The sequence below is a fragment of the Hippocampus zosterae genome, chromosome 2, assembly GCF_025434085.1.
Source record: "Hippocampus zosterae strain Florida chromosome 2, ASM2543408v3, whole genome shotgun sequence".
NCBI classification, from domain to species: domain Eukaryota; kingdom Metazoa; phylum Chordata; class Actinopteri; order Syngnathiformes; family Syngnathidae; genus Hippocampus; species Hippocampus zosterae.
In genome coordinates this window covers 30,209,936-30,234,439 of record NC_067452.1, presented here as the reverse complement: position 1 = coordinate 30,234,439, position 24,504 = coordinate 30,209,936, and the positions used below count along the sequence as shown (strand labels likewise).

Sequence of the window (24,504 nt, the reverse complement as noted above, 5' to 3'; positions counted from 1 at the left end):
GGACCGGCTGAGGGGAGGGCGGGGGATAGCGAAAGGCCCGACGTTAGCTTGTTGCAGTGTGTCGTATGCTGGGAGTGAGAGGCAGGTTGGCCCCCCTCAAGTGTTGGACCCCACCCAACACTGAGGCCGCGCCCACTGCTTCAGGTAAAGATTACTCATACTGTATTTCAGAAAGGTTTACGTAAAGAAGGAAGGGAAGCCCTACACTTCACTTGCCTTCACACGTGAAAATGCAATTTAATATCCATATAAAGGTTTATACAGTACATATGCATCAGTGTGCATATATAAAAACATATATATATATATATATATATATATATATATATATATATATATATATATATATATATATATATTTCCCTGCATGCGGTCTAGATTCAAGTGCAAATGAGCATGCAAAAAAAAAAAGACCATTCCAAGCAGTGAGAGTGAATGAATAGAAACAAATCACTTCATTCAACACTTAACAAGGTAGGCTACATATAGATTTCCATCCATCAATCCATTTCATCGATTCCAGCTGACTTTGGGTAAATGGTGTTGTCTACCTTGGATTGGTCACAAGTCAGGCGCAGAACACAGACAAACAGCCGTTCACACTGCCATTTGCACTACCATTCACACCTATGGACATTTTAGAGCAGGGGTCTCAGACTCATTTTGGTCAGGGCCACATCGGTGTGAGAGTTCCATTTTGACTGTGAAATCCATACAAATGTACTGTTTCGTCTTGGTGACACTGACATCACGAAACCCACACTGCACTGTGCAAAATATAAACAACGCCATTGTGATAGGACAGAAAACGTTGGAAACCAAGAGCGAATCTGAATTTTCCCATTTGAGTCAGAACGGTCAGAGCATATTTGGATGTCACATACTAGTACCTACTTATATCTACATGTGTCAAAACCATGAACGTGCGACATTCAAGCGGATATTCAGTAGTAGTTCCATAGCTTTGGATGGCTAGCACCATGCTACTTACAAATGAAAGGGTGTTTGCAAATATACGTCGGACCTGAGAGACAAACTAGCTTAGCACTAAACTTGGATTTGGCTAGTATGACACAATGTAGATGGATTTAAAATGGAACCAAAGAGAAAAAACATCAAGTGTGTCGTTGGCCAGGGTATACACGGGATCGTGGATGTTGAAGTAAGTTATTTTAAACTAAAAAGGAAAACCGTTCTGTGCGTTGAGACACAGCATCGACGTATATGTTCTGATACCGTCAAATGAGATAGCTAAATATTGAAACTTCAGCAGATTTTTTTTTTGTCAAACTGAAAACAACTAACATATTTACCAAGTAACTTGAACTACATTCACTTGATCTGTTTTAGCCACATAACGTGATCCAGTGGGCAAGATTGGGACCCCCGGGCCTTAAGTTTGTAATGTATGATTGAGAGTCTTCAGTAAACCATACATGCATGTTTTTGGAATGTGTGACAGATGGAGTACCAGGAGCTAAACCACGCAAGCATACCATGCGAGAATGGGCAAAGTCCGGACAGGAGGGCCTGAGCCAGGATTCCAACTCAGGATTTATTGACTGCGAGGGAGACCACTAGGTTACTATCATAGATGTTTTTTTTGTTTTTTTCTGATAGCGCTTGTCCTCATGACGTGATATGTAAGATAGATTGATAAGATAATAATATATTACTATATTGAACTGAAAATGGTGGGGTGGGGGCTCCTCTCATAGTGGAGTGGCCTTTATTTCTAAAAACACATTTGAAGGGAAATTGGAATTTAAAAAATGAATAATAGGACCATTACAGAGAAATGTGGGACATCATTCACAATATCGCAGATGAATGTACCTTGACCAAGCAGTATAGTCGCATTTACCGGTTAAAGAACACACAATACTCTAATGTAAAAGATGAAACTGTTTTAATAATCATCATAACATGTTAAAACATCATGGACTGACATTATCTTTAAAAAAAGTGTCATTGTAGGTTTTGACACAACATGCTTAATCATTTATCTATTTGCCAACCGGTGGATCCACCAGTTGGCCTGCACGGTCCAGCCCAGCTGCTCACACATGTCAATCTGCTGAAGGAAATGATCCTCGGCCTCTGCCTCACTCTTGTCCTCCTGCAGCGCCTCCCGCAGGTAGCGCATGTCCTCTACAGCGCTCAGCTCGGGCATGCCCGAGAGGAGCATGAGGGAGAAGAGGGTGACCAGCAGGCGAGAGTGTGCGCGAAGAGCAAGATATGCCTGGGTGCACACGTTCTGTTCAATAAATATACAATGTTCACATTAGTCTCCAGTCATCTATCACACAATGTTAAATGATATTTTATTTTAGAGATTGTCCACATGGCAGAATAGGATTCGTTGATTTCAGCGACGCTCATAATCGATTGAAAGTCTTCCATGAACCAACTAGGCTCGTTTTTTTTTTTTTTTTTGCAAACAGCAAAGTCAATTTAAGTAATTCAGCTTGCAAATGACCACATGACCAATCCCAGAATCAGGTGAGCTCTGATGATTGTTACCTGAGCCCGAAGGCATTGTCATTTTGAGTCAACAGTAAATGGCTATACAAGACAAAATGGCCACCCTCTCAGATGCATTAGAACAGGTGGATTTGACGGCTTGTTTCATGTTCCACAAATTGGACATTAATCAGAATGGGGCTGCATAGAACATCTCATCTCATCTCATCTTCCGAACCGCTTGATCTTCACTTGGGTCGCGGGGGTTGCTGGAGCCTATCCCAGCGGTCTTCGGGCAATAGGCGGGGGACACCCGCAGGGCACACAGAGACGAACAACCATCCACGCTCACACTCACACCTAGGGACAATTTTAGCGTGTTCAATCAGCCTGCCACGCATGTTTTAGGAATGTGGGAGGAAACCGGAGCACCCGGAGAAAACCCACGCAGGCCCGGGAAGAACATGCAAACTCCACACAGGGAGGGCGGAGCTGGAATCGAACCCGGTACCCCTGCACTGTGAAGCCGACGTGCTAACCACTGGGCTACCGGGTCACTGCATAGAACATATTGTAAGGAAAATATTTGTCTTCACTTCCCATTTAAAGAGAAAAAAGTACAAGGCTCCAACCCAATTACAACAAATGTACATTCTTCTTAATAATAATAATAATACATCACATTTGTAAGCGCCTTTCATAACACTCAAGGACACTGTACAACCAAGAGCAATAGTAAAACACTGATAATGGTGAGTTACTAAATATTGCCCTATGTGAAAATGGTCCATTGTGCAAAAAAAAAAAGTTGGACAAGTGTTCAGTGATCAGTATGTTTATTTTTGTCAAGCTACTCTTTCAAGAAGCTAACACACGTTTTGGGCAATTTAGTGTACCATGAACCTATGTGGAGTAAACACCAAAAAGGTTTCACTGTTGATTTCAATCAACTGTACAGTTTTTACTGTATTAATGTATGCACGACATCATTCATGCTCTTTGTGCAAATGAAGGTGCGTATGTCACTGGATGAAAAACAGAGTGTCCTTACCCGAAAACGCTGAAAGTAGAGGCTATTGCCGCCTTTGACCCTTCCCATGACATACAGAAAGTCTGGTGTTAGGACAAATGGTACGCGCTCCCTGCTCACACCAAGGAAGTGCTTCCTGTTGCCCAAGATGTGGCCAAAGTCGATGTGGAACAAATTGCCTAAATAGCATAAGGGTGATTTTTATTTCAAGGCAGATAATTCCTCACATTACATGAAATATGACACATCTGAGGTTTGACTCGGATGGAGATTATAATAATAATAATAATACATCACATTTGTAAGCGCCTTTCACAACACTCAAGGACACTGTACAGCCAAGACCAATAATGAAACAGATAAAATAATAAATAAATAAATAAATACATAAATAAATAAATAAAGATTAAACAGCAACGCTGTCTTTGGTATATCATACCTTGATCCGTGATCATAATGTTGTCATTGTGACGATCCCCAATGCCTAGTACATATGTAGCCACACAGTAGCCGGCACAGGACTTTACAAACCGATCTACAGTCTTGAAGTGCTGTATGACCGAAAATATAAATATTGTGTGACTGAAACATGAAATATTTTAAAAGAATCATCGGGCCAAAATTCATTTGCGATTCACAGCCAAGACGAATAAGGCATTGTTAGCAATTTTTTAAATCATTGCTTACGATTTCCTGGAGAGAACACTTGGATTTGAGCCATTCAAAGAGGGCATCATTCCTGAAGAATCCATTTGTTTCTCCCTGGCTCCTCTGGACTGCAGCGATGGTTGCAGCATCCCTGACAATCTCAATCATGCCTAATAATACAAGGAGGTTTGATTAATCGGTGGTATATTTGACTTAATACAGTCAGTGTAACAGAAAGCCTCATCTGTAAATCACATGAAAAAAAAATAACAAGCAAATCATAGAAGGCCAATACTTCACGTCAGGGGTGCTTAAACCTTTTAGATCGAAGATCTACTTTTCGATCAACTAACCTCCCGGGATCTACCCTTACCGGCGAGCGCGCTCACACACACACACACACACACACGCGCGCGTGCACGCCCTGATGAGAAACAGCCTGAAACTGAGGCGTGCGACACACTTTTGCAGCCTGTTAACTATCGTAGCTCACACGTACCGTTTTAAAGTGCTTCCCTGGGCCCACCTAGATTCCTATTCTTTGCTCGTGCCCTCAGTGAATTGTACACGAAGCAAACTCCGAATGAGAATAATGACGATAAAAGATAGAGCGCAACAGTTCTGATCACAAGCTGCAATTGCAGACTGCTGAGAGTTAACAACTTCCGGTGACGTAATCACGCGCCACCGTAAATTCAATATTTACCTGCTATCTTTTATTTTTAAATATTTTTTTGGTGAAAATGAGACTGATAAGATGATTAGGGTGCAGTGTACATTAACACAAATATATATATTATTAACATGTAGAAAGACACAAATGGTTGTTTGTTTTTTTCTCCTCGACACTCCTCGGATCGACTTGGAACCTGTCTTAGATCTACCGGTAGATCAGGATCTACCTAATGAGCACCCCTGCTTTACGTGATGTTAAAAAATGGTTTGGAATATGGCTCATATTAAATCTTAATTTTCAAGGGGAAAAATATTTGCAATATATTCATTGTGGGCCAGACTTTAGACATGTCAGATCTTGATCGTGGATTTGACCCTTTTTTAAGGGCTTGACGAGGATTACCTATGTTGTGTCCTGTGGAGATGCAGCCGTATGGGACCAGGTTGAGGTGCAGAGACTGCTCTTGCCAGATTGAGTCCATCACTGCCAAAGTCTAAATAGAGACACTGATTTATCCATAGGGGGAATACATTTAGAGAAATTCAAATAGTGGTGTAGACCTATCCGAAAATGTTTGTTTATCTGAGGAGAGAAAGTGGATGATGCACTGACTATTGGGCGTCAGTTTTTTCTCCCCCTTGTTTTCAAATGGACCAATGGGCCTCACCTGAATTACCAGCATGTCCTGTCTGAGGTCATCCCCCTGTTTGAAAATGATCCCAACAGGTGTAGTAGAGGTAGGTGACGGTATGGGCGAGAACTCCAACCACAGTGGTTTCTTCTTTGACGCCATTACCTTGCATTTGTCAAGCTGCATTTCAGAGGGAAATGAGGAGAGAATGCTTGTACCAGAGGCAATCAAAATATAACAATGTACCCCGAGTACTGGTATTAAAAAAAAACTTCAGTAAACAACACAAAAAGCAAAGATGATTAAGTGAGTGGTAAAATTATTTTATGAATAACAATTACATGTGCAGGTCAGTGGCCTAATGACAATGTTACTGGGGGGGGGGGGGGCGCTAAAAGACATTAACGTGTTTCCTTGACACCATTTCCTATTGAGACAGAGCTTTGGCGGCATCTTCTGGCATTTTAGGGAATTGCAGAAAGAGCACCAAAACGAGAAAAGGTGAGCTTTTCAGCAAATATGTGGGGAAAACTCTTTTTTTATATTACATCCATTCAGTAACACTCATACACATCACCAAGGCATATTCAGTGTGAATCACTGCTCATCCACTCCACAAGTACACCAGAAAGATGCTTACCAGAATCTGTCCTACTTTGACCCGGGGATCCAAAGGCAGCAGGAATTCAGTGGGCAGCCTGCTGTCCTGAAGAAATTCTTGAAGTTTTAGAGAAGCTGTAATGAAACAAATTTGAGAAGTGCCTGCTCTGCAAATGATACTGGCAGTGTTAGACCTGATGCATCCCAGTGGGTCTGTTGTCAAAGTTGACAGGTTAGGTGGTCGACTGTTCACAAACCTCTATCAGCATGTGTTTCCATCACTTCATTTTCTAGCATTTGTACTCATTGGAGTGGCTGGTGAGCTTGGGTCTATTCGTTCTGACTTTGGGCTAGAGGTGAGGTACAGCCTGGACTGGTTGCCAGACAAATCACAAAGCTCAGAAACGCAAGAACTTGCTCCAATTTTTTTTCTTGATTTCTGTTCAAATCTAGTCATAGCAATAACACCACCGTAATCAAATGCAGGGACAATTCTGTGCATTGATGGCGTGATCACATTTTAGTGACCCATGACCTCTCTTGGAGGGCCATTATGACTGAAGTCACATAAAAAAGTCAATAATAATGGTTTATTCAACTATTGTTTAAGTTACTGTAATGGTGGGTTTGGTAACTAACAACAAAATGCTTACAATATGTCTCTTATTTGTTACAAATGAAATTTGAAATCTTAGAGATTTTAGCAAGCATCATGGAAGTTGGCATGTTTGATTTGCTTTCGCGGGCCACATAAAATGATGTGGTGGGCCAGATCTGGCCCCCAGGGGCCTTGAGTTTGAAAACTGTGGTTTACAGTGTTTGGGAATTTGGCAGACACGTGCTGACAATCTGGTGACAGAAAGAAGACTACACCCAAACCCGACGATCTAAGTTGTGGCGCACATCATATAGCATGATTTTGGTGGATTTTATGTGAAATGCAGGAAGACAGATTCTGCACTGCACTGATATGTGTGGTGGATATATTTCATATATTTCATTCATAAAAATAACCACTATAATCTTATTTCCTCTCCCTCTCTCAGGTAGGGCAGACCAGCAACTTTAGAAGCTAATTTCACCTGTCTACAAGAATCTAACGCCACACCTGAAGGAGGAATGTCCCTTTTTTCAGGGTAGGCCTTCTTAATCATGACCGCAGCCTCCTGAAGAGTGTCCACAGCCTGCACCTGTTGAGCGAAGCCATCCAGCATGGCCTGACCACAGCCCAGCAAGTAGGCCTCCAGAAGCACTGCCATACGCTGACGGAAATACAGGCAGGACGTTACCTCGCCACGCACGTACCAGAAGAAGAAGTGGCCGATCCGCTTGCTCTGCAGTAGAGTATGAATCGGTACGATAAGTGAGTCACACCACCAGTAGAGTGAGGGCACATACGACCCCGGTACAAATAAGGTCCCCACAAAACACGTTTTTATTGGATCACATCACATTCTAAAACTGCTCACTTCACAAATTACATGAGCGATTGCCTTCCTTTTGTCAATTGCTATTCACACTGCTTGATGTTGCTCTGAGCAATTATTCAAAGAGGCATCTTCTACAAAAGAATTGTCGAAGGAGTCGTGAAGACGTACCGTCGCGAGGATGTACCCTTCCAACCTGAAAAATTTGGAGCAAGGTTGCTCAACAAGTGATTACATTAAGGGTTTCATTTTTAGCCAGACCACTTTCATGAATTTGTTTTAGAAAATAATTGTCAGATTTTCATTCATTTTCTTTAATTCTGTGACCAATGCACTTTTTCGGAAGTTGCTTTTAACAGAAGAATACCAACAATTTTGTCCATATGTGTATCAATTGTAAGCACAATGTTTGAGCCAATTGTCACTCACCCTCAGGGCTCTCTGGATAAGGTACCGAGCAAGGAAACTGTCATGGTAAGGTTCCACCTTGATGGTCTATGGAAATAAAAAGTATGTAAAAAGTGTCCACAGCTTGCAAGTGGCCTGTTGATGAAAATGATCTGATAGAGTGTGTCAAAACCGCCAAACGCGACTACGCCAGGAAACTCGAGGATTCCCTCGAGTCTACAAATAGTCGCGACCTCTGGCGGGGAGTGCGGAAAATAGCGCCGTACAAGTCTGGCGGCAACAAGAACTCGGATCCTGACGACCCAACTCTACCTGATGAGCTGAACAGGTTCTACAGCCGGTTTGAAAAGTCAATGCCAAAGCCTAATACCAGCGATGAACCCGAAGATCCTGATCGTCTGAAGACTTCTACTACTGACACCGTGAAGCAGTTTAAACGCGCAAACGTCCATAAAGCGACGGGTCCCGACAAAGTCTCGAACCGTCTCCTCAAGATGTGCGCACAGCAACTCGGTGGAATCTACACAGAAATCTTCAACTGGTCACTTCGTCTTTGCAAAGTTCCTGCACTTTTCAAAGCATCTGTCATCATTCCCGTACCAAAACGCTCGCCGATAACTACTCTAAACGACTTCCGCCCAGTGGCTCTGACTTCAAATGTCATGAAGTCTTTCGAACGCCTAGTGAAGGATGTTCTCCAGTCGTTACTACCTCGTTCTATGGACCCGTACCAGTTTGCCTACAAGGCGAACCGATCAGTAGATGACGCTGTGTCTATAGCGCTTGAGAAAGTGTACCGACATCTTGACAAGAGTACTCCGACCTACTGCCGACTTCTTTTCATAGACTTTAGTTCCGCCTTCAACACAATTCTTCCGTCCAAGCTTTTTACAAAACTTCTAAATTTAGGACTTCCGCTGAACTTGTGTCACTGGATTTATGACTTTCTTTGTCTGAGACCGCAGGTTGTTAAAGTCGGCTCCTCAGTGTCCAGTAAACTAATTCTGAGTACAGGCGCTCCACAGGGATGCTGCCTGTCTCCCCTTCTGTATTCCCTGATGACACATGATTGCGTGGCCTCATTTACTGATTGTCACTTCTTTAAATTTGCCGACGACATCACCGTTGCTGGGTTCATTGTGGCCAGTGAGCGCGACTACCGCCGCCAGGTCGACGAACTGGTGATGTGGTGCACCGAGAACAATCTCGAGCTCAATGTCTCGAAGACGAAGGAAGTAATCGTCGACTTCCGTCAGGACAATCCGAAGAAACCCTTGGCTCCTCTGGAGCCGATGGTTATCAACGGCACGGACGTCGAAATCGTTGAAACCTTCAAGTTCCTGGGGATTCACGTCTCTAGTGACTTGACCTGGTCGGCGCATGTCGGCCACTGTGTAGCAAAAGCTCAGCAACGCATGTTCTTTCTGCGACGCTTGAGGAGCTTCGGGGTCGGCCAGCGCATTCTGACCAAATTCTACCGGGCGGTGATCGAGAGCGTTTTATCGCTCTCGATCACGGTCTGGTTTGGTCGTGCAACGGTCGACGACCGGCGCTTGCTCGAGCGAGTCGTTAAAACCGCTTCCAGAATTATCGGTCATGATGTAACGTCTTTGGACAAGATCTATGTTCAGCGCTCACTGCGGAGAGCTCATTCAATCACACAAGATGACTCTCATCCTGCTAACGAATTTTTTGAAGAACTTCCATCCGGTAGAAGATACAGATCGATACTTGGTAAAACTAGTCGCCATCGCGAAAGTTTTTTCCCTAATGCAGTCCGTCTTCTGAACAAAGATTTAAGCACAGAGTGTTTTAAGCATTTTAAGCATTGACTAGTCCAGTAATGTAATGTTTGATCCTAGCAATTTATGCATGTGTCCGCACCTGTTGAATTCTGTTATGTGTATACATATATAGCTAATAAATGATGATGATGATGATGAAATACACCAACCTGCACCAACTGCAGTAAATACTTCAGAACACTGTCGTTGGAGAGGCTCTCCAGTCTCTGCACCGCTAATCTTCTGACTGTCTCATCTGCAAAGTCCATGCTCAACAACTCCAGGGCCACGGTCACATCCAGCTCTGCCATGTCCCAGTTTGCCAACAACAAGTGGACTTCTTCAACCGCTCTGCTGTTGGTCCAATCGACAGTGCGAAGGAACTGGGGTAGATTAGGACCACAGCAATCATCTGTTTCCTTTAATCTACTTAGACCAGCCTTGATTGGACAGAAGCTTTGAGGGGCAGATATTGAGGTCCTAGGTTCATTTCCTTCACCTTGTACTGGTTTGAAGGAATCTGTGTTGGGTACAGAGACAGGAGCAGATTTGCTTTGAGAAATGCTAGTATTGGGAGTACCAGAATATCCATTGGGGCTAATGCTGGTTGGGAGAACCACGGGGAAGCTGTAGTGGTCAAGAAGAAAGCTGATTGCCATTGCGTTTGATGAGTCTGGATTAGTAGCACTGGAAAGTTTATCAGCTTGGCAAGTGATTATCTCATCATCATTGTCATGGTTGGACCACATGTGCAATGTGAAGCATCCCTGGCTGAGGAATGACCTGGCAGAAAACGAAACCAAATCAGGTGTCAACAAGAGAACGATAATACATTACAGAATTACAGAACACAACCCTTAAAATGTTTTTCTCTGTATTAGGCCCAAAATGATTCGCTACTTGCGGCAGGGCTGAGTCCCTATACCCTGTAAATAGGGTTTCGCCTATGGGGTCATTACTCGTGGCTCTTTTTAAGTTCTGATTTTTTTAAGACCTCCCTCTATCAAAGATACACATCAAATTTTTTCGCAATACTTTTCCAGTTGTCTGGTATAAAGTCAACAAAATGAAAGTTCACCAAGCTGTTGGTGATGGTAGTAAACACTTCTGACCTGTAATCAATCAGGAGAAGATTGACAAAGTAGAGCACTTTTGCCTTCCCTTTCTGCAGGTCTACCGTTTTGGAGACTGGGGTTGTAGGCGACTTAGAATCTTTATTTGGTGACACCTTTGTGTCGTCACTCCCAGGGGGCGTGTCACAACTGCAGGCATTAATGGTAAAGCCCAACTTGACTCCACGAGGTAGGTCCTTAAGGAGCACGTCAAAGCACAGCCACTCGTTCCACAATACTTCCTCTGTGAAGAGTTTGGGAGGTGAAGACACCGAGGAGATAACCGAACTACCAAATATTATAGCTGCTTCTACATAGACCGATCGAGGGACTTTGTTGGGAAACGTCGGGATATCAATGCCGAGAAGTTTGACACGGAATTTCCTGTCGCACTCCCACAAGGATATCATGTAGATGTCTTCCAGATCCTTCCCTTTGAGGCAGAGTTCTTCATGGGAACGGAACGAGCCATCGAAAGCATCAACTAGTGGCGAGTCCTCCAAGTGGACCGTCTCTTGAACAAGCTGAGAGATGGGGATTACGGACAGGTGGAGACCTTGACTTTCTTTCAAGCACTGTCGCACCCAGAGGAAATCTTTTAGAGGGTAGTCCCCGGACAAAAACTCTTCCCTTCCTGTCACCTTTAACACCAAGGTGTCTGAGATTTGACGCCTCTCTTGCGCCATCACACTTCGAAAAAATTGAAGAAGGATATCAGGTGTGGCACTGAAATCCACACGTATACTGAAACTGATCTGGTCCATGTAATGTAGGGTAACAGAGAGTTTTCTATTTAGCAAGTGCTTTAAGTCAGTCGGGACCGGGGTGTTTGCTACCCAAGGCTCCGTGTTGTACAATGTGTCATCCCGATTTCTTAGCTCTTGGTTTCTGGAACACGCCAGTTTCCTGCGGGTGTATGCGAGTTCACAGTGTTTGTCTGATGCCTCTTTTTCCAGATCGTGCCCGATCAAGAAGGCAAGAAACTGATTCCGTTTATGTTTCATCTCACAGTCGACCGCCACCGTCTCCTTCAGCACAATGTGGGCTGTTAGAAGGACATCGTCATCATACCACCGTGTCATATCAAGTGTCCTGATGATCTGAGAATCGTCATAGGCCTCATACCAGTCTTTTCCCTTGGAAAATAGTACAGTGTACCTTTCGGGATCCAGTATTGCAGATGGATCTGGATGGCAGTTCTGCATCTGAATGCACAAAACCCACACTGTTTTAAACACTGTGATATTTGTGACATTGTAATGGCATTCTTATAGCTCAATGACGTGAGGGTCTTTTCAAAAATGTATAAAAACGGCCTTGTTGGCAGATATGTTGCTTTTACTCATTTTTAATTTTACTGTTTTGTGCTTTCTACTGTCCTTGTTACTGATTTATTGCTTTATTGTATATATGATAGTTGCTCCATGTACAGCAGGGGTGTCCAAAGTCGGTCCTCAAGGGCCGCTGTCCTGCCTGTTTTCCAGCTCTCCCAGGAGCAACACACCTGACTCAAATCATAAGGATCGTTCTAATGCTGCTTCAGAGCTGGCTGATGAGCTGATCATCTGAATCAGGTGTGCTGCAGGCGGGAGAGCTGGAAAACAGGCAGGACAGTGGCCGTCCAGGCCGGGAGCTGGACATGTCTGATGTACAGCACTTTGTATGCAGCGATGGCTGTTTGAAAGTGCTCTATAAATACAGTTGAGTTGAGTTGAGTTGAGAATTTATTGCTGGCCTCCTAATATGTGAAATGGTTATAAACACACAAAAAACAAAAAAAGGTCAAATAATTACAGGTAAATGAAAGTTTTTTTAATTTAATCTTTCATTTAAAAGTCACAGTGACCATATTTCCTCAAATTGTGACTTCTACTCTTGTAGATTGCTCAAATAATTCTGGCGCCACTCATTTGACAAAAAGGCCACAACCTTTCCCACAGGAAATAAAAGGGTGGGGACTCTGAACACCTCAATTCTTTTATGACGCCATGTGAGTTTGAGGGTTGCTGTGCCACGTTTGCATGTTCTCCCAGTGTGTTGTGTGTTGTGTTTTCTTCCTCCCACATTCCAAAACCATGCATATTAATTGAAGACACTAAATTGACTATATGAGTGGTCAAAATGTTACTTAAAATGTGTTACAAGTAAACATATCCATTGTTTCTTATGGGAGAATGTAGACGCCAATTACCCCATTAGTGTTTGACCTCAACCTAATATGTATGCAAATGCACCCCACAAAAAAAAAGGACATGAGTATATGCATAAGTGACATACCTGCATAGAGATGTACATCCTCAACTCATGGACAGTGCAACGAGCAGGAAGCATCACTGACACCATCTCCCCATCTGTACGGTCACCAATGGGGAGCCTCGAGCCAGATCGAAACTCACAGATGAGCTTCAACTTGTCCTCTGATCGTTTTTGGGTCCATGCGAGTGAGTTCGCAGCAAGCGGACAGAGATCCATTGAAGATCAATTCAAATTGTGAACAGGTGCTGTCAAGGTGGCTCTAACTTTGTTTTCGTGTGTTCCCCTTTTGTGTATTTACAATATAGTCACTTCTTCATTCACGTACATCATAACCGAGAAATACAGCCATAGGCAAGAATTATTTCCCTTTTTGTATCATTTGCATTTTGAATGCTGATATTTAAGATTCTGGTCCACAAACCTCCCAAAATATTTTTTCACAGCAAGTTGTCACAGCATTGACAGAATGAGAAATATAATGTAAAAAAGATCAACAAACAACAACTTAAGGAGGGTATACACAGGCTTATTTTGAACATAATTACATATTTTAGTTGATTGTGAGAAACCCCACACAATCGTGATGAAGAAAGAAAAGGCATGTTGTCACACTGCTCTTATAATGTGTGTTACTCAAGTCTCCTCCCCCAGACACTTTGTCTGTCATAGTACCAAAACTGACCTGTGCAACGCAGGACGCCACATGACCTCCAGACTTCTGGAAAATGTAAAGAAAAAGAATTATTTTACCGCCTTTGAAGATATCGTTAAAAACTAAGAAAAAGAAAAAGGTTGTCAGTTTGTCGACGACTACGACTTTGTGCCATGACACTGTCTGGCCCGTGGCCCCCCGCTACCTTTCCTCTGTCAATCTCAGTAATATGACAGATATCATGTATTTGTGGTGTGCTGTGTTAGTCATCTCAAGCTCATCACATACGATAAAATCAGTCAATACACATATTGTAGTTTTCAATTTATCATTGGCCGGGGTCTTTCGTGTTTGAAAATGGATTAAATTGTTAAAATCAGTGCATACACCATGCTGGAGAAACAGCTCGGTCATGCGCTCCTCGCCAGACAGCGATGCAGGCAGATCTCCCACCTTATTTAGAGCGTGTTTTTACAGAGGCCTCAGCTGCTCCCCAAGAGGGGAGTGGGGCAATGTCCGGAAATAGAAAGGATCAGGGGAAGGTGTAATGAGAAGGCGAACGATGAACAAAATTCTGATGAAAAAAAGACTTTTTACTTCACTTATTTGTATTTCTCTGGGAGACAATTTACATGTTCTCATTCATTTCTAACAATAGTTTCCTGTCAGCAGGAGGGAAAGTGGAAGGAAGAGAATGTTGACAGTCAGCTGTTGCTGTCAGTCGGTCAATCTATGAGGGGAGGGCAAATAAATTGAGCAGCTTGGAAGGTGCTCAGGGTGATGACTGAGAAGAGGAGATTCAAGGCAGCTGGAAAGAGAGAAGTGGGCGGATCAAAATACAGAGAGAAGAGAGAGGATCCTAAAAGAAGACGTACTCCTTTCCGATAGAAGAGAGACAATCAGTATGGCTGCCAAGGGACATGGATGTAAACATAGTGATTAAGTGTACTTTAAAAAAAATCATTTGTTGAAGCATGCTGCATAATAAGCATCTTGAAAGCCTTGTCCAGTTAAGTATAAAGTTTACATGAGCAAACGTTTTTGAGTCAATCCAGAATCAGAGGATAATTTTAAGCAACAGTACTGTATTAAAAAAAAACCGCAACTAGAGCATTTTAAAACAGGCACTGCTGCATACAAAGGAACAGGGAAGTGGCTGTAAATAAAGTAATAGTTCTCCTGCCCAATTTTTGTCTAGAGGTGAGTACCGCAGATGGTAAGAAGTATTTTCCTTGATGATTAATAATCCTCCCTCTGGCTCTCTTCAGAAACACTCAGCAATCATCCGCACATTCCCTGGAAGTGTGAACTCGATGGATGAATAAAAATTCCAAAATGACTTTAGATGCATTGATTTCAATTTTTACATTCTTTTCAGGGTGGTCTCACATTCCTGCTCAGTGCGGCCTTTGTTACCATAATAACCGGGGGCAGAGACCGATCAATACAACTCGAGAGGCTTGTAGTTCTGAAAGCAGAACCCACAGTATTGGCGAAAACGCAAAAGGTTCAGAAAAGCATTTTACACGTGGAGGCAGAACTTCATAAACTACTACTACTACTACTTTACTACTACGGCAACTACAACTAACATATGTGTATGGACACACGACCACTTCAAACCACTTCAACTACTTCATTCAAGTACAGTGCAGTCAAGTATAAGATGCTAATCAGAAACTAACACTGTTAGCTAATGCTACTCTGCAACAAAACTCAATGCAGCTCTGCTTTACATTTGGATGTGACATCATAGCAGGGGCAGCACGGTGGTCAACTGTTTAGCCCATCTGCCTCATAGTGCAGAGGTGCAGGGTTTGATTCCTGTGTGGAATTTGCATGTTCTCCCTGTCTCCCAGGTACTCCGATTTCCTCCCACATTCCAAAAACATGTGTGGCAAGCTAATGGAACACTTTAAATTGTTACTAGGTTGAGTGTGAGCGCAAATGGTTGTTTGTCTGTGTGTGCCCTGTGACTGCCCGGCAACCAGTTCAGGGTGTCCCCCGCCTACTGGCCGAAGACAGCTGGGACATACCGGTACTCCTGCACGTCCGCGACCCTTGTGAGGATAAGCGGATTAGAAAATAGATAGCTGAATGGATGAACTAGGCAGACAACAGCAGACTGGTTGTTTAACCGGACGCTTACACACGTTTTGGACAGGCACTTCAGAGACCAATTTTTTCCCCCTTTTTTCCCAAGCCAGTAGCAAGTACATTGTCCATAACTTTTCACACCCAGAAGTCAAGTACACACAAAAAACTACACTCTAGAGCGTACACTTAAGCTTTGTGGCTGATTGACATGCTAACTACGAGCTGCATGCCTGCTGTTCTATTTGTCTACTTGTTGAAAGAGGGAGAAGCCAGACGGCATGATAGCTGGAGATGTTTTACACCTGTTTGAAGAGCAGCAAGCCACTTGCGCTCGATCTTGAGTTACTGGTACGCATGTCACAAAGTGCAAGATGAAGCCCGAAGCCGTGAGGACGGTCAGAGAGATGGACTCCCGGGTCGAGCTAGAGGAGGGGGTTAGAGAATCTGAGCATGAGGGGTGGGGAGACGTTAATCTCAAGTGTGATGTCAGGGTTCCATCGCCAGTGAAGTGCCCAGTTGATCCTGTGCCAAAATAACCTTGACTTGACTGATGCTTGCACCATCTTTCCTTTTTTTTTAAATCAATGTCACAGAGATGATCCGTTGTCTAAATATGGGGGATTGGATTGGACACATGGGGACGTCCGTCAAGAGATTGTAAATCGGCACCTACGAATATGATTGGCCGCCTCTGGCCCAATCCTGGTCATTTTCAGGGAAAGTTTCACAGGATGCGAGGGTACTTATGTGAGAGAGGGGGACAGAGTGACTCCTCTATCCCACCCGTGTAGCAGGGAGACATCCTTTCTCAGCCAGTCAACTGTTTTTTGGGGGTACTTGTTTGCACAACAGCTGGTCGCCATGGTAAGAACCTGAGCGTTCGGGCCTTTTCTCTTATTGGTGTTGAGGATTTTGGCGTTCGCCTGGAGAGGATACAGGAAAGATGTGCGAAGATGGAGATAACCCTCTGAGCAAGCGGACATGCTCAGAGAGAGAATTTCTGGATTTCTTTTCTAAAGTGTTTTCTTTCAGGAAGTTTATTGTAGGGAGATGATGATGCCGCCATGTGGCGCCCGCTTCCAAGAGGAAAAGATCACTTTTCTAACTTTTGGTCTCCTCTGCCAGGTTTTCATCTGCTTTTTGCATCGTGCTGTATGGCAGCTAAACCCGATATGATGGATATTTCGATTCGAGCCAGCCGCACTAAAGATAGCATCACGCACATAGCTGAGTAAATTGAGACAGACATACGGCCTTTTCCGAGTGTCCTAATTTAGGACGTTCACCTTGACAAAAATCCTCCTCAAATCCTTCCTCAAGTCTCGTTTTAAAAATAGCTGAGCCTCAAGGATTTGTGTGCAAGATACTGACGATGATCCGTCAAGAGCCAGAAGAGAGACAGACGTGGACAGTTCATTCTCCTCATGATAAATTTAGCTTTTTTGTTTTTGAACTACTTGTAGGGAATACATTCAACATGTTTTCCAAAAGGGGTTCCAAAAATGCCAATGATGCTAAACTTGACACGGCAAATTTGTAAAATGACTGAAAATTGGCAGTATAAATAAAAGTGTCAGATTTATATGTACAGTATATGAGCGCTGTAAAGTTCGGACTTGAAGATGCTGCTTTGTTTCCCAGTTTTAGCAACTGTGGCTTAAAAAAAGGTAAAGTTTATTTGGCAGATTTTCCCTAACCCAGGAGTGTCACATTCTCATCAATTCTTAGCTTTAACTACGGTACTCATCAAAATCGGGTTTCTGAATGCATTTACCAGTAGCTTAGTCCTCAGAACTCTGCCAGTTCACATTTTCATCATGGTGAAAACGACACATACTTTTTTTGCGGCACGACCAATATTTTCACTTATACCTTGTGTTGTTTCCACTTCATTTCCTATCCATGACTTAAGCTAATTTTGTTTTCACTTGTATCTCTATTCATTCTGCCTTCCCTGAAGGTGCAGTAGTTACTTACTCAGATCATCAACGATACCCCAAATGAGATGCAAAGTTCTCGCTTCACTCTGTTTATTTGATATACGGGTTAACTTGAAGTACTTTCAAAAGACTATGGCTGCCATTATCATTAGCCTAACATAAGTACACTAGCTTAACGATAATATCCAATAAGAAAATACATAGATGTGCTTATGGAAATAAGCATAATTTTAAAGCATCACACAACCTTTTCTTAATTTTTTCCTCATAACCGACAGTACTTACAGGCATACAGTTTAATGTGATTCTCTGTTGAGAACTGCTGGAGTTTAGCTTGAGCGTTCGTGCAGTTTGCTAACTTTCTACTTCTTGACATGCTCGATTAACTCTACTTGTGCCCTGCGGGCACAGCACAATATGTGTAACCAGTGCTGCTCATGTGTGAAATTTCCAACGTTATTTTATTTATATGCGGTTGCGCTCAATATACAGTACCAAATTTTCTGGTAATTTCCTCATTAATGGAAAACCTGGACACACAAGGATGCCCACTTTGAATGCCCTTTACTGTTGAATAAATTATAATATAACATAATAAGAATATGATCATTGCTATGTGTTTTCTGCTATGTTTTAATTTGTTTTTTGAGGGGAGGTTGGCACCATTGGGCCAGATATACTGAAATGTATTTTTATTTAATGTAGTATATCTTTGGTCAGTATTAAAAAAAACTATAATTATAATCATAATTAGATCATCTGAACAGCTGCAAGTACAGTGTAAGATGATGTGGATGATATGACGGAGACACAAGAGGCCAGTGCTGTTACGTAAACGTATTACGTATTACCTAAACTTTTCTGCATTGTCAACGAATAAAACAACAATTGTTCAGATTTAAATCAACATATCCCTGACTGTATAATGTACTTACATTCTACAATTATAGACATGATAACACTAACTTCAATGGGTTATCGTTCTTTAAACAATAGACAAAATGCTCATCTGTCATGAACCGAATATACTTAACAGGGTCATAAAAATATATGCTATTTTGAATACTAATAATTCTGATAATGCGACATGAACATGACTCGATACAAACCTGACTCAAATGCACCTTATAAAATTAGTGGTAAGACTGCCTAACACCCTCGGAGAGAACATGCAAGGCCGCTATTGTTAGCGCACATTGTTTGCATAACTGTCCTATGATGTTATAAATCTATTTGAGTGAGTGATAAGTTGTGCCTATTGTGACTTGTTTTTTTCTTCTTCTATTGTTGATGTTTAATGTGCCAAATCATAAGGAAGACAATCGCGTTTCCCCCACAACTGTTTGGAGGAGGTGCTGGTAGTGCCCTGCAATTAGTCGGATGATCAGAAATGAAAATCGAAATGGACCATTTGCCTCCATGGACAGATGGCAAAATGGCCTTCTTCAATAATGTCGTTCTGAACATGGATATTCTACAGAGGAAGAGCAAGGTTCAAACCCTGAACATCAAAATTATCAGGGACACGTACTAACCACCAGTCCCGTGCTGCCTGCTTGTGTTTCATTATATTAAATTCATTTTTTTTTCTTTTTTTTTTTTAAATTAGCTTTCTTGACGCTGAAATGTCAGTGATTTTCAAACTTTACCACTCGTACCACTCATGGTACACAAACTCCCTCTAGTGGTCTAGGAAACAATTACAAAATTGTAGTTCAGTTCTATTGAACTTTTCAGTACAAACATGAAATCTTTACTTTTGATGACCACCTCAGTCTACTGTGCTACTGAAATCTGTGATGGTGGCACTGATACATTTATTTATTTCAGTTTTTATTTGCGTAAAAGGTTTGATAACTGCTGGTATACAGAATTTAATGGCACACCGTACACCTATGTATATGTATAATAATCAGTCTATTTAAGCTTTGCTGTAATGATTGTTTCCAGTCAATATGTTATGAGTTCTTTCTCTTCTTTGTATTAACTCATTTGCCTTATTCTTAAAAGCCCACCGACGCTCAAAGTGATGCCCGCTCCTTCCTCACTGAGGAGATGATTGCAGGTTAGTCTTTGCTGGCATACTGTGTATGGATGTGATTTTTTAATCCAGGAAATATCCCTTTTCAACACCGTCCTGTTTTGTGTCTAGAGTTCAAGGCCGCCTTCGACATGTTTGACACTGATGGCGGCGGTGACATCAGCACCAAGGAGCTGGGCACGGTGATGAGGATGTTGGGACAAAACCCCTCAAGGGAGGAGCTGGATGCCATCATTGAGGAAGTAGATGAGGATGGTGAGGAATTGAATTGTGATACTTTGCACAACACTATAACCAACAACCACAATAAAACACACAGTCTTGCCAAATGAAGACCTCACTGAACAGTATTATCGGTGTAAAGGCAAATATGCAAATATGGCCCCGACAGCGGTGAACACTGTGTCATGAGAGACCTTTAGCAATCTCCGTTCATTGGTTTACAAAATGTTTTACTACCTACAAATAATGTATTATTTCCACTATCTATGCCAGCGACATTTATTGACGCTCAGAACAATTCAATATTCTTCTTCGAGATACTAGAAAATACAATTAGGCTGTATATCCACCTGTTGCCGCTCATATGAAACAATACCGTAAGCTTTCCGTGATATTTCAATTTCTTGAGCCGTTAGGTGCTGTGAGATGATGTGCAGCCGAGCTCTGCACCTGCTTGTAAACTTCCCCCCTCTCGGTTTCTTGCATCCTCTCCACAGGCAGTGGTACCATTGACTTTGAGGAGTTCTTGGTCATGATGGTGCAACAGTTAAAGGAGGACCAGGCCGGGAAGAGTGAAGAGGAGCTCTCTGAATGCTTCCGTATTTTCGACAAGTAGGCCAACCGGCGTATTTCCCACAATTAAATTCATCTATCATCTGTCTTGACTGCTGTTTTGGTGAGCAGCAGAGATCAAATAGGCACAACAGTCAATTCTTGCATGAGCATGTGCGAATGACGTTGTTGATAAAATGGGAAAATGAACTGAAACCGTTGACTTTTCTACATTGTATTTCATTTAGATGACATGAGCTTCTCAACGTTATCCTTCACACACAGTGTCTAGAAGCAGTGCAGCCAGGAGAAATGCTACAAAATGAAGACAACAGACAATTTAATGGAAAAAACATTACAATGCTTATTTTCTATCATCAGGAACGGAGACGGGTTCATCGACCGAGAGGAGTTTGGAGACATTCTGCACATGACCGGAGAGTCTGTCACAGAGGAAGATATTGATGAGATGTTTGGCGAATCTGACAATAACAAGGACGGAAAGATTGATTTCGATGGTAAGTTAGATACAATGGAAATAGATACTTATATCTATGTACTGTGTTTATTGCTAATATGAGGAACATCCATCCATTATCTCATCCGCTTATCCTCACGAGGGTCGCGGGCATAATGGCGCCTATCCCTGCTGTCTTTGGGCAGTAGGCGGGGTACACCCTGAACTAGTTGTTAACCAATCGCAGGGGCGCATAAAGACGTGCAACCATTTGTGCTCACAATCCCACGTGGGGTCAATTTGGAGTGTTCAATTAATCTAAATGCCCTGCGATTGGCTGGCGACCGGTTCAGGGTGTCCCCCACCTAATGCCCGAAGATGGCTGGGATAGGCTCCAGCACCCCCCACTACCTTTGTGAGGATAAAGTGGATCTGTAAATGGATGGATGGATGGATCAATTAATCTAAACCTAAAGTGCACTCATCTCAAAAATTTCAGCTCACATCACAGGAGACAAAATTGGTCAAATGATGCCTTGTATCTTGTATTGTCAATTCATGCACTTTCTAAGTCTATGAAGTCACATGGTGTGCCTCAGGGTTCAATTTTGGACCCTGTTTAATTTGTACATGCTTCTCTTGGTGCTGTTATCCGGAGCCATCGAGTAAACATCCAAAGCTACAGTGATGATGCGCAGGGGTGTATCACTTGTCTCTACCAGTCCAATGAATGATCTTAACTGTATTTTAGACAAAACTAGAACTTTGTCCCTATGAACCAGGATAAAACTAAAGTCTTAGTCATTTGACGTGAAGCCCAGAGAGAGAAACTTTAAACCAAACTACAAGCTCTCTTGTTAAATCCCTCACCACAAGTGCAAACCCTGGGTGTTATTTTAGAAACTTTGATTGATAGATTGATTGAGTGAGCTTGCAAAACCCGCGAAGCAATGCGTGACCAGATATGGCCTCTGAGTGCTTATTTACTGAAATGATGACTTGACTTCTGACTCCAGTGTTAGCATAGATTAGTGGCAGACTTCGTCGTGTTCAAACTTATGTACAAATTCAGGCGACATTCCCGCCATAGGAATGGAACCCCATTGTAAAACGAGAACCCCCCCAGTCCTTTGCTTGCGTTGATGTCGATTTGGCAAACCTCTACTGTTTTGTTGGATTGATGGCGTTGATAGTTGTTTCCACTCTTCATTTAGGAGTCTTTGAAGTGAACCTCTTTTACATCGCAACATTATGGACTAACTAATGTTTTTTTTTTATTTCTCTCCAGAGTTTTTGAAGATGATGGAGAATGTCCAGTAATGATCACATTCCCTGGTGACTCTATTTTTGCCCCTAAAAATCAGATCACTACATTTTTAATTGGCATTATTTTGTTTCGGGGTTAAATACCTTCCACCACGCTGTTCTCATATGAAGCCTGAAGGTCTGGTAAGAATGTCTAAAAATATCCGTCCACCCCTTTTAAGACGAAGACACTTTCCTGCAGCCGGTCCTCAGCTGTCCCTTGCTTGGCAGCTGCTGCTTCTCCTGACATGCTACACCCCAACAAATCATCCAACTCCTCTTCCATAAGCCGACCCTGTGGTGTCTTCTGAAATAAACCAACCTTTTTCTCATTGGTTGCAAAATGATTGCATCACTTTTTTGTATTGTGCTTTTTAGAAGTCATTCAAGCCCTTCAAACTACCGGTAAGTTAAAGAATAAAATGTATGCCTTGTTGCTGTCAAATGGACAGGGTTATTCCTAGACAAGGAAAAAAAAGAAGAAAATTTAAATGGTATTTTCCCCTCCATAATTCATTCATTCATTCATCTTCTGATCCTCATTAGGGTCGCGGGGGGTGCTGGAGCCTATCCCAGCTGTCTTCGGGCAGTAGTCCCAATGAAATAAATAAATAAAAATACAAGTCCAAGATATACTGCTCAAAAAATAAAGGGAACAGCACTTAAACAGCACTATGCAACTCCATTTCTTTTTTTGGGGGGGACCAGTTAATATGTACCCAATCAGATGGCGCTGATGCCATGCCTCCACAGTTTATAGCTACTAGGGGGCATTTCACCAATTCTTCTGTAAAGATGTTAGAAATCGTGATATGTGTACACTGCTTAATTCCAACTAATTAAAAGGACATTCCGTTTAATCATGAAAAAAACTATAGCTTTTTCTGCCTTAATCAACACTCATCAAATGTATATATATATATATATATATATATATATATATATATATATATAGGATAATTACACATTTATCCTCACAAGGTTCGCGGGGGCGTGCTGGAGCCTATCCCAGCTGTCTTCGGGCAGTCGGCGGGGGACACCCTGAACTGGTTGCCAGCCAATCGCAGGGCACACAGAGATGAACAACCATCCACGCTCACACTCACGCCTATGGACAATTTGGAGTGTTCAATCAGCCTGCCATGCATGTTTATGGAATATGGGAGGAAACCAGAGTACCCGAAGAAAACCCACGCAGGCACAGGGAGAACATGCAAACTCCACACAGGAAGGCCGCGGCTGGAATCTATATATTTAAAATCTTTTGATTGGCCAAAGATAAGTTCGGGGGATGTAATTCGTTTAGTATATTTGTTATGATGCCATGTTAGTCCAGCATCATACCTTTCAATACATGACATGACATAATTTCTCCACAAGGGGGATGGATGTGTGCATTTCTGTGATATGCCGTGATGTGGCCACTCTCAATTGGCATCTCGTGTCAATTAAACATCAAAATCTTATTTTCAACTTCAAATTGGTGTCAAATTGATGCCGCGTACCCGGTACAATAATATACTGTGGTCTTGAATTAATTCAATTCATAGTGATTTTCTTTTTTTGACACTCGACCTTACACCACATTGAACCACACCCTACCACAGTCCACGCCCCCCAAAAACAACGGGACCCATCATCACACTCCATGAACCAGGAAGTAGCCTGCAAATTTTGCCAAACTAGGACTAAACACGGTATCAAAGCAGAATTCATAACTACAACTCAGCGAAACATCGCTAAATCTCTCGTCGCCCGCCAATTTGTGTTGTCACTGTGTGGATCCTTTCGCTTCTCATCAGTAAACACAGAAGCACTCGCCATTCTAGCAGTGACTGCTACGTCACTCAGTCTTAGCGAGGAGCAAGGGTTGCCACAGGCCCCGTCTGCAACATCGATGTAATTATTGTCCTTTTTTTGTACAATCAAATTATCTGATTTCATTCTAAGAGTAATTCTTCATCATCAGCATTAAAATGGTGGATGTGTATTTACAAGTACTGAATATTGTGTGTGTATTTCACTGTAAGATGTTTCCTGTATTTTTAAGGCTACACCAATACCAGCAAATGAGAAAATTCACTCACACTGGAAACCGCAAGTCTGCCTTCGGGAATATTTTGTCCCATTTACACACGTCTTGGAATCACCCCTCAGGTCCTGTGCGCCATAGAAGGACCCCCACAAGACTTTCTACCCTCCT

At 42.4% G+C, this 24,504-nt stretch overlaps 2 protein-coding genes and 1 long non-coding RNA gene across 4 annotated transcripts; 2 read left to right on the top strand and 1 right to left on the bottom strand.

Annotated features, from left to right (window-relative positions):
* Position 1: 1 nt before the first annotated feature.
* LOC127596761 (uncharacterized) lies at positions 2-2,248 on the top strand. The gene is made up of 3 exons (XR_007961551.1): positions 2-144; positions 1,463-1,581; positions 2,126-2,248. It is a non-coding gene; the product is annotated as an uncharacterized LOC127596761 (long non-coding RNA).
* si:rp71-17i16.5 (phosphatidylinositol 4,5-bisphosphate 3-kinase catalytic subunit gamma isoform) lies at positions 1,815-13,257 on the bottom strand. The gene is made up of 12 exons (XM_052059597.1): positions 13,057-13,257; positions 10,780-11,984; positions 9,838-10,450; positions 7,905-7,970; positions 7,157-7,382; positions 6,089-6,183; positions 5,485-5,628; positions 5,220-5,310; positions 4,181-4,311; positions 3,933-4,044; positions 3,515-3,672; positions 1,815-2,257 (listed from the first exon to the last, which is right to left on the bottom strand). Exons 1-12 carry the CDS (start codon positions 13,249-13,251, stop codon positions 2,003-2,005), a joined length of 3,291 nt encoding a protein of 1,096 aa, XP_051915557.1. The 5' UTR covers positions 13,252-13,257; the 3' UTR covers positions 1,815-2,002.
* A 3,208-nt stretch (positions 13,258-16,465) lies between these two features.
* LOC127596737 (troponin C, skeletal muscle) lies at positions 16,466-22,633 on the top strand. Of its 2 annotated transcripts, XM_052059582.1 has the most exons (7): positions 16,477-16,648; positions 19,735-19,789; positions 19,877-20,020; positions 20,485-20,599; positions 20,921-21,057; positions 22,285-22,331; positions 22,484-22,633. In XM_052059582.1, exons 1-6 carry the CDS (start codon positions 16,646-16,648, stop codon positions 22,314-22,316), a joined length of 486 nt encoding a protein of 161 aa, XP_051915542.1. In that variant the 5' UTR covers positions 16,477-16,645; the 3' UTR covers positions 22,317-22,331; positions 22,484-22,633. The 2 variants fall into 2 exon arrangements, with proteins under 2 accessions (XP_051915543.1, XP_051915542.1); XM_052059583.1 differs by having other exon boundaries at positions 16,466-16,648; positions 22,285-22,633.
* Positions 22,634-24,504: the final 1,871 nt, after the last annotated feature.

Excerpts from the sequence above, each read along its gene's own strand:
- si:rp71-17i16.5 (XM_052059597.1), bottom strand. The coding sequence starts at position 13,251 with ATGGATCTCTGTCCGCTTGCTGCGAACTCACTCGCATGGACCCAAAAA. Across the intron at positions 7,971-9,837 it reads ATTTACTGCAGTTGGTGCAG|ACCATCAAGGTGGAACCTTA; the intron begins GTTGGTGTATTT and ends TTATTTCCATAG. Across the intron at positions 7,383-7,904 it reads TTATCCAGAGAGCCCTGAGG|AGCAAGCGGATCGGCCACTT; the intron begins GTGAGTGACAAT and ends ACTCTACTGCAG.
- LOC127596737 (XM_052059583.1), top strand. Across the intron at positions 19,790-19,876 it reads CACTGAGGAGATGATTGCAG|AGTTCAAGGCCGCCTTCGAC; the intron begins GTTAGTCTTTGC and ends TTTTGTGTCTAG. Across the intron at positions 20,021-20,484 it reads TGAGGAAGTAGATGAGGATG|GCAGTGGTACCATTGACTTT; the intron begins GTGAGGAATTGA and ends TCCTCTCCACAG.